Below are 13,789 nucleotides of genomic sequence, written 5' to 3' on the forward strand. Positions count from 1 at the left end.
ATGGTTTAAGGTTAACACACGACTCTACCTAGGCAGGTCAAGAAGAGGCTGGACGCAGCTGCAGGCTTAAGGGAAGCCGACATGACCGTCCTGGTAGGGAAAGGGTTAATGTTACGAGGTCAGGGAAAGTTGAAGGAGCTGAAGGAGGGACGGGGAGGAGTTAAGGGGGGCGGGGGGGCCGTTACTGCGCTTCCCGCTGTTTCTCGGCATTGAGCCGGAAGCAGCGGGAGGAGTAACACACATTAAGCAAAGCTCCCACCCTCCCACCCTTGTTTTGTTACTCCTTAGGTCTTATGTACGTCTGTCTATGAGCGTTTTGTTTTATTTTGTGTGCTTATTTAACATGTTTTTCTTTTTTCCGGAGTAGGTTCTGTTGTCATGGCAGCTGGCGGGGGGAGTCCTTGAGGCCAGTCAGTACAAAATGGTGGGGGGGTCGCATCGGGGGTATGCGTCCCCCAAAAAAGGTACATGGTTGAAGACTTCATCGGGTGTTATCCCTTTGAAGTGGTCTTCTGGTAGAAGGTATGTCACTTGAAGGCTTCATCGGGTGTTATCCCTTTGAAGTGGACTTCTAGTGGTCGGTATATCACTTGAGGGCTTCATCGGGTGTTATCCCCTTGAAGTGGACTTCTAGTGGTTGGAGCCATCTGCAGAGGTGAACGGTGCTTCCGAGCTGGTTTACGGCTGGAGGTAATTAGTGGTTTGCAGATGGCTAATTCGGTGTGTTCTTGAAAGGAACATCTGAAGGGGCTTCAAGGACTTCCTCTGCTCGGGTTAATGTTAACGTTTAATTGTTATTTATGATTCTGACCCATGTTGGGTCATGTGAATTATTAGGAGGAATTCTCTGGTGGATTCCTAACTAGTTATCCGAATGTTTCGGATTTAAATTGTTTTTATAAAACTGTGAAATTAATAAACGGCTGCTGTGGCCATTTCACATCCAACCTCGGTGTCATGTGTCGTTACTAAATGGGGGTGGGGGATAGTATGGTTTAAGGTTAACACACGACTCTACCTAGGCAGGTCATGTTTCTTCACCTTCTTTAATATAACTAAAAGTAAAACATCAATGACAGAAAGCTGTTCATCAGCCACTTACATAGGAGGCCACAAGGCTGAAACTTGCCAATAACAAAGCCAAGAGCAGGAAAGGGGCGCCACCCAGCATTCCGCACGCACAGACTAATGCGTCTGCCCGCGGGTTGATTTTCCTGAACCTCTTGCTTATCTCCACGCCAGCTCCAACTCCCACGATTCCGGTGATTACAGTGATCATGCCAAAAATCAGACTGCAAAGAAAGAGATTATAGAGGTCATCAAATGGATTCTCCACAATTGTATATAAATGATGATTAAAGGACCTGAGTATGACTACTGCTCCAACTATCTGCCTGTATCTAAAGATTAAATCCATAAACTCTGTTCTCAGGCTGACAGGGCTCTCTATGGACCTATCCCAAATATCTTGTCAGTATAGAGCAGACAGCCACGTAGCAGTCTATATACACCATGAGGGTGAGGTTTTATATCACAGAATTGTTGAAGATTTTTTTGTGCGGTTTGGCAAATAAATATCCACAAGAATTTATTCACTGTAAATACACGTTGCAGAAATTTTTACAGTGGATTTTACCCTTAGCAATGCAAAGGGTGAAATCTGAGGCAAATCCGCAGTAAAATCCACATTTAACACCCCATGTCTGAACGTACCCTGTAAATAGATGGCTGCCAGTAGCCCTGACCACTCACCGCGTAGCCGTGCCCAAAACTCAGGTAGAGAAAGGAAGAGTATGGACATAATGGCAGATAGCCGCCCTCACAACCTCCTGGCACACACAGTAAGTAAGCGTTTACCTGTCATCAGATTGACACATTGCAGTCTGACATGGATCACTTCTGTATAGGATGACCCGGGCCCGCTTGTAGAAGGACAGAGCCCAGTGGGAGAGGGAGCCGGAAACAAATGTCACAGTTGTGAATCCCAGCATGGAAAGCATAAAGCTCGGGCTACAGAGAGAGAGAGAAATGTGAGTGACACAAGAGACACGGGGTAAAGCCAGCGACAACCATCACTACACAGAAAACACTCACTTTTTCAGCAGAGCTTTCAAGTCGGTCGTCCAAGAATTGTTGTTTGGGTGTTTATAGCTTTTTTGTTCTGCGGCTCCTCTGGATGGTTCCTTCATAAAGAAGATAAGAAGCAGGACGGCTATAATCCCCAGACCTGGAATGATCTGTCCAGAAGAAGGAGGAGACAATGTATATTATATATATATAGAAGTATTACAAATATGAAGTGACTGAAACCAGATAAAGGGGCAAAACCTAGAAATGACTAATAACAAAAAACAACACATGTCAGTGTCCATAAATGACGGTCTACAGCCTCCGGACTGATACTCATAGAGCCGGAACTTTCCCAAGTCCCTACTTATTGTTTATGGTTCCAGAAGATAATGGGAGCAATTCCAATAACAAGACAAAAAATGAAATAATAGTTTGCCTGCAGGAATCCTGCAATCCTCTCACTTACCCGCAGTGCCCAGTGCCAGTCACCACCAAGAGCGCTTGTCACTTTGGCCCCCATGATGTATCCAAGGCCACTTAATAGGTAAAAATGAAGAAGATTTATAGTTAAGAAAGGGCATAATCTCTGCACAAATATAACTATAGACATAGATATAAACAGTATAAACTTCTACACTCATTATATATATCAGACACTTTTTGTATCCAGTTAATAATTGTAAAATAATGTGTTTACACAGGACACTCACCAGCCTACAGGGATAGCAGTCCAAAAGATGGACAACATGCGGCTTCGCTGGTCTGCTACAAATAGGTCGGCGATGATGGAGGGGGCAATGGTGGAGTAACTTGCCGCACCGATCCCAACCAGTCCTCGCATGAGCAGGAACAGCCAGAAATACTGGGGAAAAGGAAAAAAAATCATAATTAATAACATCTTTAGTAAAGCTTTACCATTGGGACTTTAATATTGATGGCCTATTGTTAGGATAGACAATGGAAGAAATAGATTGAAACTGGTGCAGAGGAAAAATGAAGTATTTGCCCATGGAAACCAATCAGGTTGTTGCTTTTATTTTCCTTAAGATCTCTAGAAAAATGAGAGGTGGAATCTGATTGGTTGCCATGGGCATCTACTCCACTTTTCCTTTACACCAGTTTTGATATATCTCCTCCAGGGAATGTATGATTGATGTGGGTCCGTGGCACTCCTGTGAGTGATGTGTCCCTTTCATTGTTTACACAGGCACATCGGCTTGTAGATAAGGGCGGCTGTGCCTGACACTGCAGCTTGTCCCATTCACTCCATTGTGTCGCTTGTTGGGGGTCCCAGAGGTCAGACCCCCACAGATTGAGCATGGAAGAAGGATAGGTTACCAATGGGAATGTTCCAGAAAACCCCTGTAATTATAAACTCCGGATGTTACCTTATCAGGAATAAATGAGCTGCCAAGGATGGAGGCTGACCAGAGGGTGATCCCAATACAGAGCAGATATTTTCTATTCCAGTGATCACCCAAATATCCAAATACTGGAGCCACCAACATGAAGCTGCAGAGGAAGACTGAAAGGGAAGGGGGAGAGAAGAGGTGAAAGGAAGATACAACAGACATTTATATATGGACAAACTATTAAATCCTGCATTTTATCCACATTCCCCACTTTTTTTTAATTCCCACTCTCATTCATTAATGTAAAGCTTTACCTTTCAATTACTTTTGCAGTTTGATAAAACTTTTTGTAACTCTGTGTACATAGTAAAAACGATATAGTATATCTTAATGTCATAATTTGTGTTATCACTGGAACCCATCAACAAGCAGGTAAATGCTGCTGATGGATGTTATTATGGCCTTATTATGGATTTGTCAGCCCAGTCACAGCAGAACACCATTATCCTAGGTTTTCATGTCGCGGTCACGTCGCAAAAACACTGCAAAATCGTGCTGTTTTGTGGCGATTTACGGCAATAAAACACTTTTTGACCGCGACGTGTGTACCCAGCCCCAAAATGTCGGATTCCAGGTGACTTACAGAACAAGATTTTATATTAATATTTACCTGCTTGCAGCAAACCAGATCCACTGTCTTTCAGATGAAATGATTTTTCTAAATATGGCAGCGCCCCTGTCAGATATAAAGAGAGATGTCACTAGAAGCAATGCATGTATTTCCATCATATACGTTTATGGCACATCCACAGGATATATGGATGTGTGACAACGTCTTCTCTGGGACCCTCACCTATCAGGGGAACTGGGGGTCCTGAGTTCTGCAATTCACAAAGCCAGTGCTCCCCATAGACTGTAATGATGAGGTCCATTGAGTTTATAGGAGTTAAAGGGGTTTTCCCACTATTGACAGTTATCACCTATCCACAGGAAAGGTGATAAATGTATGATCGCTGGGTGGGCCCACCACTGGGACCCCCACCTATCTATAGAACAGGCATCCCGACCCCCGTTCCTCCTCACTGCACGATCGTGATTTAGGTAAACGATTATAGCGCACACTCCTGCGCACTCCTGCACTATAACCGTTTTCTACTGAAAGTGGAGGTTCGCTATAAGTGCCTCCACAGCTTCAGTACTGATAAACCCCAGAAATAAAATGAAGTACCCCAACACCTACCAGTGACACTGAGCCGATCCATGTAGGATAGCAGATTTATATAGAACAGAATCCCTACAATAACGATGGATCGTGTGTAGGAGATTCCAGTACGGTCATGTACGTTCTCTGCTCTGGGGCTTTCGCCATCATCTTTATCCATTTCACATGGAGGAGCCAAAAGGCCTTTCTCCACGTCCACGTTCTCACGGCGAGACGCCATGTTCACGGATTTTGAGACTGTAAACTCTTGTAATAGAAACAGAAAAGGGACATAATATTTAATCACTTTATATTACTATTAGGCTATATTCACATGCGGCAGATTTATTGCATAGATTTCTGTTACTGGCAATAAGTTCCATTCATCTTCATCAGCAAGCATATGCATTTCTGCAAGTCCCAGTCAGATGAATGGAAAAGTTGCACAAATTTTTGTACTAATTCTGCCGCGTGTGAATTCATCCTTAGGCCCTGTTCACACAGAGTTTTTTGACGAGTTTTTTTACGCGGACACCGCGCTGCAAAACTCATCAAAAACCGCCCGAAAATGTCTCCCATTTATTTCATTGGGAGTTGGACGTTTGTTTTTTTACCGTAAGTAAAAAAAATGTGTCGCGGTAAAAAGAAGCGTCATGACCCATCTTGAGGCGGTTTCCGCCTCCAAAACTCCATTTCAATTAGTCAGAAAGAGGAAAAAAACGCCTTGACGAGTGTTTTGACAAGTTTTTGTCAAACCACTGTGAAAAAAACGTCTGGAGCAGTTTTTGCAGGAGGAATTTTCCTTCTGCAAAAAAACTCTGTGTGAACACAGCCTTATAATTAACATCTAATTATTCAAGAAATTCTAATAGATAATATGGAATCTCAGGACCCCAGACAAATATTAATAAATAATAATAATAATAATAATAATAATAATAATAATAATAATAATAATGTACTAATACAGCGTTCTATACAGATGGGAAAAACAGACAAATTGGTCTCGGTATCGCTCGCCGCACTGGTTCTATGATGATTCTGATTTATTCCGTCTGATAGAAAAAAGCAGTACAAGCACTTTCAGGTATAAAATATGGCGCTCACTCAGAAATCACCACCATTTTTTAGGTCTCCTTTGAATCTATGGGCAGAACTTGTCTGGCTTATGGCATCTGATGGATGATGCTGAGATTTGTTTTACACAGATTGTACATAGAAACACCACAAGCTAAATACACGGCAGCGTACATAACCCCATAGACGAACATTAGCTGTACATTTAGTATCTTACTGCTCTGTCTTCCTGAACATTATAAAGGGGTTGTCTCATCAAAACCACTACTGTCCATATGTCCCAGGAGTGAGATCTTTAGTGATCAGGTGATCGCCGGATGACTGTCTTCAGAGAAGGGTTAACTTAATAAAACAATCCATTTAACTATGACCGTTTCATAATCCGGAATGTCTGATAATCTGGAACCTGTCGGATTTCGTTAGTGTCCAATTAAATGATCTTTACTGTGGAATTATTGTTTAGAAGATAATTCTATATGTTATACAGGTGAGTCCCATTGATATATGTTCCTCCATGTATACGATGCCCACGACCATGCAGCAGAGCTCAGTGATCTGTGCCAATCAGCTGCTGTAGAATTAGATGTGCGGCTGAGGAGTAAGGTGTATAATAATCTGCAGGAAAAGTCTTATCACCCTTGTTAAATGTAATAAATGGAATAAGCTGGGTACTCACAAGTATTTTTCTCTCCACTAGACGGCGCTCACAATCTCTCTCTCTCTTTTCTCACTCTCTCTGCGCTCTCATCATGTGAACGGTGATAATCAAGGCCACGTCCATTCTATTCCTTTGTGACATCATCGCTTTGTGACATAGGAGTTGAGGCCACGTCCATTCTATTCCTTTGTGACATCATCGCTTTGTGACATAGGAGTTGAGGGCACTGTGATGTAAGTGTTAATAAACAATGGGTGGCTCAGTTATATGACTACTGTACAATAATGTGATGACTCCTCTTATATAACCTGTCTCACTATTTAAAGAGGCTCTGTCCCCAGATTTTGCAACCCCTATCTCCTATTGCAGCAGATCGGCGCTGCAATGTAGATTACAGTAACGTTTTTATTTTTTAAAAACGAGCATTTTTGGCCAAGTTATGACCATTTTTGTAGTTATGCAAATGAGGCTTGCAAAAGTCCAAGTGGGTGTGTTTAAAAGTAAAAGTCCAAGTGGGCGTGTATTATGTGCGTACATCGGGGCATTTTTAATACTTTTACTAGCTGGGCGCTCTGACGAGAAGTATCATCCACTTCTCTTCAGAACGCCCAGCTTCTGGCAGTGCAGATCTGTGACGTCACTCACAGGTCCTGCATCGTGACGGCCACATCGGCACCAGAGGCTACAGTTGATTCTGCAGCAGCATCAGCGTTAGCAGGTAAGTCGATGTAGCTACTTACCTGCAAACGCTAATGCTGCTGCAGAATCATCTGTAGCCTCTGGTGTCGGTGTCCCCGCTCGTCTGACACGATGCAGGACCTGTGAGTGACGACATAGCGTGATCTCTCGAGAACACGGCTGTGTCTGCACTGCCAGACGCTGGGCGTTCTGAAGAGAAGTGGATGATACTTCTATACACAACGCCCAGCTAGTAAAAGTAAAAAACGCCCCGATGTACGCACATAATACACGCCCAGTTGTACTTTTACTTTAAACACACCCACTTGGACTTTTACTTTTAAACACACCCACTTGGACTTTTTCAAGCCTCATTTGCATAACTACAAAAATGGTCATAACTTGGCCAAAAATGCTCGTTTTTTAAAAATAAAAACGTTACTGTAATCTACATTGCAGCGCCGATCTGCTGCAATAGGAGATAGGGGTTGCAAAATCTGGTGACAGAGCCTCTTTAACATCCTCTATCTGTATCAGTGCTTTCTAACCTGTGGCTGTCAGGCTGCTATGTAACTACAACTCCCAGCATGTACTGACAAGTTACAGCACATTGCTCCATATATATGTATGTGCAGAGCCATGTGTCCTATCTTTATACATATAATACTATATATTGTTACACATTTGTCTTCTACAATATCTCTACTTCTAGTCCAGTTACCTAAACCTATAAAGTACTAGTCCTTCTCAATTAATTAATCATTAAAAAGTTAATTTATTTCAGTAATTTAATTCAAAAAGTGAAACTCATATTCTATAGATTCCTTACACACAGAGTGATCTATTTCCAGCATTTCTTTCTTTTAATGTTGATGATTACGGTAACAGTTAATGAAAACCCAAAATTTAGTCTCTCAGAAAATTAGAGTATTATATAAGCCCAATTTAAGAAAATTTTTTTTAATACCGAAATGTTGGCCTACTGAAAAGTATGTCCAATATATGCCCTCAATACTTGGTCGGGGCTCCTTCTGCATGAATTATTGCATCAATGCGGAGTGGCATGGAGGCGATCAGCCTGTGGCACTGCTGAGGGGTTATCAATGCAGCGTGGCATGGAGGCAATCAGCCTGTGGCACTGCTGAGGGGGTATCAATGCGGCGTGGCATGGAGGTGATCAGCCTGTGGCACTGCTGAGGTGTTATCAATGCGGCGTGGCATGGGGGCGATCAGCCTGTGGCACTGCTGAGGTGTTATCAATGCGGCGTGGCATGGAGGCGATCAGCTTGTGGCCCTGCTGAGGTGTTATCAATGTTGCGTGGCATGGAGGCGATCAGCCTATGGCACTGCTGAGGTGTTATCAATGCGGCGTGGCATGGAGGCGATCAGCCTGTGGCCCTGCTGAGGTGTTATCAATGTGGCGTGGCATGGAGGCGATCAGCCTATGGCACTGCTGAGGTGTTATCAATGCGGCGTGGCATGGAGGCGATCAGCCTGTGGCACTGCTGTGGTGTTATCAATGCGGCGTGGCATGGAGGCGATCAGCCTGTGGCACTGCTGAGGTGTTATCAATGCGGCGTGGCATGGAGGTCGATCAGCCTGTGGCACTGCTGAGGTGTTATCAATGCGGCGTGGCATGGAGGCGATCAGCCTGTGGCACTGCTGTGGTGTTATCAATGCGGCGTGGCATGGAGGCGATCAGCCTGTGGCACTGCTGAGGTGTTATCAATGCGGCGTGGCATGGAGGTCGATCAGCCTGTGGCACTGCTGAGGTGTTATGGAAGCCCAGGTTGCTTTGATAGTGACCTTCAGCTCGTCTGCATTGTTGGGTCTGGTGTCTCATCTTCCTCTTGACAATACCCTATAGATTCTCTATGGGGTTTAGGTCAGGCAAGTTTGCTGGCCAATCTAGCGCAGTGATACTGTGGTTATTACACCAGGTATTGGTACTTTTGGCGGTGTGGGCAGGTGCCAAGTCCTGCTGGAAAATGAAATCAAATCAGCATCTCCATAAAGCTTGTCAGCAGAGGGAAGCATGAAGTGTTCGAAGATTTCCTGGTAGACGGCTGCTATTAAATAAGTGAACCCTCTCCTATCATGAAGAATTGCATGTGCTGATGTAATTATTCTTTTGTGCAGTAAACTGAATATATCAATTATATTTTTCAACTCATTTTTGTCATAAATAATAAATGTATTGTATATGTAGATGTGAGAGCGCCCCCTGCATCTGTACAGAACTGCTACATGTGTATTCATAATTCCATAGTCTGTATTCATTTGACTGGGCTGAGCTGCAATACCAGACACAGCCTGTAGACAGCAGTGGTGCGGTTTCTGGAAAAAAAAGCAGGCCCTTTACTCTGATCCCTGACAAACCCTTTAACGGACACAGCTCTAATGGTTGCAGCTCTGTTACATATGAGCAGCAAGAAGAGTATCCAGCACACCAATTGAAATAAAGATTATTTTATTTTATTTTTAATACCAGTGGCAGAGTGCAACGCTTCGGTCTTAACGACCTTCTTCAGGCACTGAGCCGCTGTATTGTCAGCGCCACATTACAGCGGGCAGCCGCTATTAGTTTACAGAGCGCTCGTTTTAAACATTATCCCCAGCACGGTTCAGTGCCTGAAGAAGGTCGTTAAGACCGAAACGTTGCACTCTGCCACTGGCATTAAAAATAAAATAAAAATGATTTTTATTTCAATTGGTGTGCCGGATACTCTTTTCTTACTCAGAACCGGGTTGGGCCCATATCCGTGCAAAACCCTTTCACCTCCGTATCTGGTGCGATCTGATCTTTTACACATATGAGCAGCAGTCAATGCTTTTACAGTAGTGGGGGTTGTTTACCAGGAGGTACCTGGTGGCCAGTAGTAGTCTTCATCCTGGAACCTAGTGGTCAGTTGATACATCTTATTCCTGGATTTCCCGTGAATCTCAGAAATAAGGGAAAATAGCCCAATATCTTTTGGTAAACTGGAGTCAAGATGCCACATACATTTTTCAACATTGACCGTCTATTTGCCAGTCTCCTATACAGCTGCGCCTTGGATGCTCTTGTGTAGTCATGGTTTTAGGTCTGTTTTCAAGGCTACAGTTCTGGAGGATCTCCTGCTCTAGGCACGCTGTGTACGGGGTAGATAATGACCACTTTTAAGGATTTTGTCCACCTTTGTAATTATTATTTTTTGTTCCAATGCATCTAAAATGAAAAATGTAGCACCTTTGAAATGAACTTGTTAGTAGAAGAAGGATTAGTATCTAAAACTTAGCTTTTAATATAACCCATATAAAATGGTATATCAATATAGTATTGTTTATACTGTTGTATAATTGGACATACCCATCCATATCTATACACAGTGATGAATACAGGGTTATAGTTCCTTGAATTTACAGCAGGGTAGGCTTGGATCATATGAGCTTGCACAATGGCATTCTGTCTGTCCCTTAAGCTCTCACTGTGGACAACACACCGGGCACTCGTTCTGAAAAGAACGACCCCTGTTGTCTCTGGAACCTATCCCTAATATTGTGACCGTTTCCCTAACTGAAGCTCCAGCTCCTACGCGTTTCCCCAGTTACATACTGGTTCGTCAGGGAGGTATTGAGCATAGCAGTGTAGCAGATCATATGGCAGTGGCAGCTTCTAAACACACTGCTTTTATATGTCAGGTAACTCCGCCTCTTCCGGGGGCTCAGTCGTCGGACATCCAATCAGTCGCGAGCACGGATACGTCATCAGTCTCACATTGACATCGCCTCCTCACTCCCTCCCCAGTGGGCCGGATTATCGGTGCATATACAGGGATTTCTTCAGCTATATCCCTATTGGCTAAATGCTTCCTTATTCCATAGTGTGCGTACACATTAATCATTGTGCTCATTAGGGCATATTCGAAGAGCTCCATTCTTCTAGCCATACATTGCTGTAATGTCCTATATTGCCAAAATAGGACACTAGATCCATTATTAAAACATGGTTTTCAAATTATTATTGTGTTTGCGTATTCTGAGTGAACAACTCCACATAGTAAATATAGGGATGGTAAGATACATATTCCACTATGGGAGTATGATTGCACCATCAAAAATACATATACATCTCCATCCTTACACATATCCCTCGCTTGAGCCATTGTGAGTCATTATAATAATGGTTGTATTCATGGGCATGGTTTGCGTATCAGAGGAAGCAGGTATAGTTCAAATTTTCATTGAAGCCTTCTGGGGCCACTGATCTCATTCTATGAATCCATCGACTTTCAACCTGTAACAGGTCCCGGTCCCAGTTACCCCCTCTTAGATGAGGCTCAATATGTTGGATTCCCTGGAATTTAATAGCCCCAGGGTTACCTCCATGTACTGCCCATATGTGTCTAGCGATTGGGGTATCTTTTTTTATTAAGGATATCGTTGAAATGATCCCTTATCCGTCTTCTGAACTCCGGTTTCGTTTTACCAATGTAGTCCATTGGGCATGTACATTTCGCCATGTAAATGACTCCTTTAGATAGACAATTGATAAATTCTCCATTTGAGTATTCCCTACCAGTTGTTGTACTTATGACGGTTTTCGATACTACTATTGATTCACATGCCAGACATTTGCCACACTTGAAGGTCCTTAGAGGTCTTCTATTAAGCCAGCAGTCTTTTTGGGGTGCTGGTCTAAAATGGCCCTGCACTAGTTCGTCTCTCAGACTTTTAGTTCTCCTGTAAGTAATCTGTGATCTTTCACCTAGTGCTTCCTTCAAGTCATTGTCCTCCATAAGGTTCCCCCAATGTTTCTGAATGATTTCTCGGACCAGTTTATGAGCCCCATCATAGGTCCCTGATACGTATATTATTGGTTTTTGCAGATATTCTTGCTTTTGGTATGAGTAGCTCTTCTTTTGGCGTTTATTGCATTTGTAAAGGCTTCTCTGAGAATCTGGTCAGGATAAACTCTCTGGCGGAATTCGTCTCATGTCAGCTGCTTGTGCCAGGAATGTCTTAGGAGAAACTGTTCAAATACTGAGACGGAGGTATTGTCCCTTCGGTATCCCTCTTTTGAGGGCATATGGATGGGCACTCTCCCATCTCAGGAGACTGTTTGTTGCAGTAGACTTCCTAAAAACCTCAGTTTCAATTTTACCTCCTGTTCCTCTTGATCGCCTAACATCTAAAAATGCCAGACTATTGGGGTCACTCTCTGAGGTGAAATGGAGACCAATTTGATTTATATTGAGATCAGATACAAACTGATCAAAGTCTGTCTGAGTCCCTTTCCATAGAATGAATATGTCGTCTATAAATCTCAGCCAAAGACCTATTGACTCCTGCCTTTGAAATTAACCTTGACAAAATATCTTCTACCATTCCGGGTCTACAACTCTTATGCAGACCTTAGGAGTCTCCATGGTTACAGACTACAAACTCACTCTGTAGTCTGATCCTGCAGCTAAACTACCATTTGTCCCCTACTTCTTGCTAACCTACCAAATGTATCCTCGGGTTAAGATTCTTGAAATTTTCATTAGAATAAAGAGAATTTATAGAGAATGGGAAACCGGTGCAGATTACTTATGGAGTCCAAGGAAGTGGAGATGTCTCCTAGTCAGTGTGAATAAGACTGTCCATGTACAGTTTTCATTAGAAGCTCTGACACTGTTGGGTCGGGCCGGATGTGATGACCAGAGATGGAAGAACCCTTTAGTACCGATATCAATAAACACAGACCAAAGTAATTTTTATATGAGAATATTTATTTTTTTAGAGATCTTACAACCGGATGTTCTCTGATTTCATTCAAGGAAATATATATATTCCTTTTATGAAGTCCCAGTTTTATACATATATATATTTTTTTATATAAAGGCATTTAATGTTATCAGTAACATAACAATCAAAATAACTTAACCCTTAACTCATTGCCAAATGTGGAAGCATTAAAACACTGAGAGAAGATCGTGTATACCAGTGGTCTGCAACCTGCGGCCCTCCAGCTATTGGGATACTTCAATGCCAAGAATGGCCGGACTGCCGCAGGCGGTGAGGGCATGCTGGGAGTTGCAGTTTCACAACAGCTGGAGAGCTGCAGGTTCCAGACCACAGTTGAAAGTAACATTTTACACGAATACGTATAGATCATAACGGAGAAAAAGAATAGATACAGAGGAGAAAACGCACTCAGCAGATAATAAGATACAGCTATACATATCTTGCAATATATATATATATATATATATATATATACATACACACACAGTTTTTACGGTCAGGACAAATGATTGATTGGCTTAAAACTTAACCCTCAATATAAACAATAACTGATTTACTTTGGGGACCCCGGAAAAAAACATGACTATGGTCACCAGGTCAGTGCACATAATAGATGTATTAGGACTGACTGTTCTGCATTATGAGAGATTCTGCAGCATATACAGGTTTGATAGGATCATTTGGTTTAGACATCACCTTCCCTGGGTCCTTACTTACATAATAGGCATCCATCGCTTTCTATGGACGCTGGCGGGTCTGGAGCACCAGTTTCCATTGAAATAATGGACACCCATAAAAATGATTGGGTGGTCCAAACCAGACAACCTCTTTAACGGGGTTAATATATCATGGCCTAGACCCTGCACGCTGAGGTTGGGTTCATACATCTGAATCAAAATATATCACCCATGGATTCCTGTTGCTCAGGCCCGCCACATATAATTGAGGAGCCATAATTTTAATGTTGCATAGATTTCTTCCTTT

At 42.8% G+C, this 13,789-nt stretch overlaps 1 protein-coding gene across 1 annotated transcript; it reads right to left on the reverse strand.

The window, feature by feature from the left end:
- Positions 1-1,090: 1,090 nt before the first annotated feature.
- LOC142664425 (protein spinster homolog 1-like) lies at positions 1,091-2,247 on the reverse strand. Its single transcript, XM_075843492.1, has 3 exons — positions 2,095-2,247; positions 1,858-2,010; positions 1,091-1,292 (listed from the first exon to the last, which is right to left on the reverse strand). Exons 1-3 carry the CDS (start codon positions 2,187-2,189, stop codon positions 1,091-1,093), a joined length of 450 nt encoding a protein of 149 aa, XP_075699607.1. The 5' UTR covers positions 2,190-2,247.
- Positions 2,248-13,789: the final 11,542 nt, after the last annotated feature.

Source organism: Rhinoderma darwinii, chromosome 12, assembly GCF_050947455.1.
Source record: "Rhinoderma darwinii isolate aRhiDar2 chromosome 12, aRhiDar2.hap1, whole genome shotgun sequence".
Classification (NCBI taxonomy): domain Eukaryota; kingdom Metazoa; phylum Chordata; class Amphibia; order Anura; family Rhinodermatidae; genus Rhinoderma; species Rhinoderma darwinii.

Excerpts from the sequence above, each read along its gene's own strand:
- LOC142664425 (XM_075843492.1), bottom strand. The coding sequence starts at position 2,189 with ATGAAGGAACCATCCAGAGGAGCCGCAGAACAAAAAAGCTATAAACAC. Across the intron at positions 2,011-2,094 it reads TTGAAAGCTCTGCTGAAAAA|CCCGAGCTTTATGCTTTCCA; the intron begins GTGAGTGTTTTC and ends CTCTCTCTGTAG. Across the intron at positions 1,293-1,857 it reads ATGTGTCAATCTGATGACAG|TCTGATTTTTGGCATGATCA; the intron begins GTAAACGCTTAC and ends CTTTCTTTGCAG.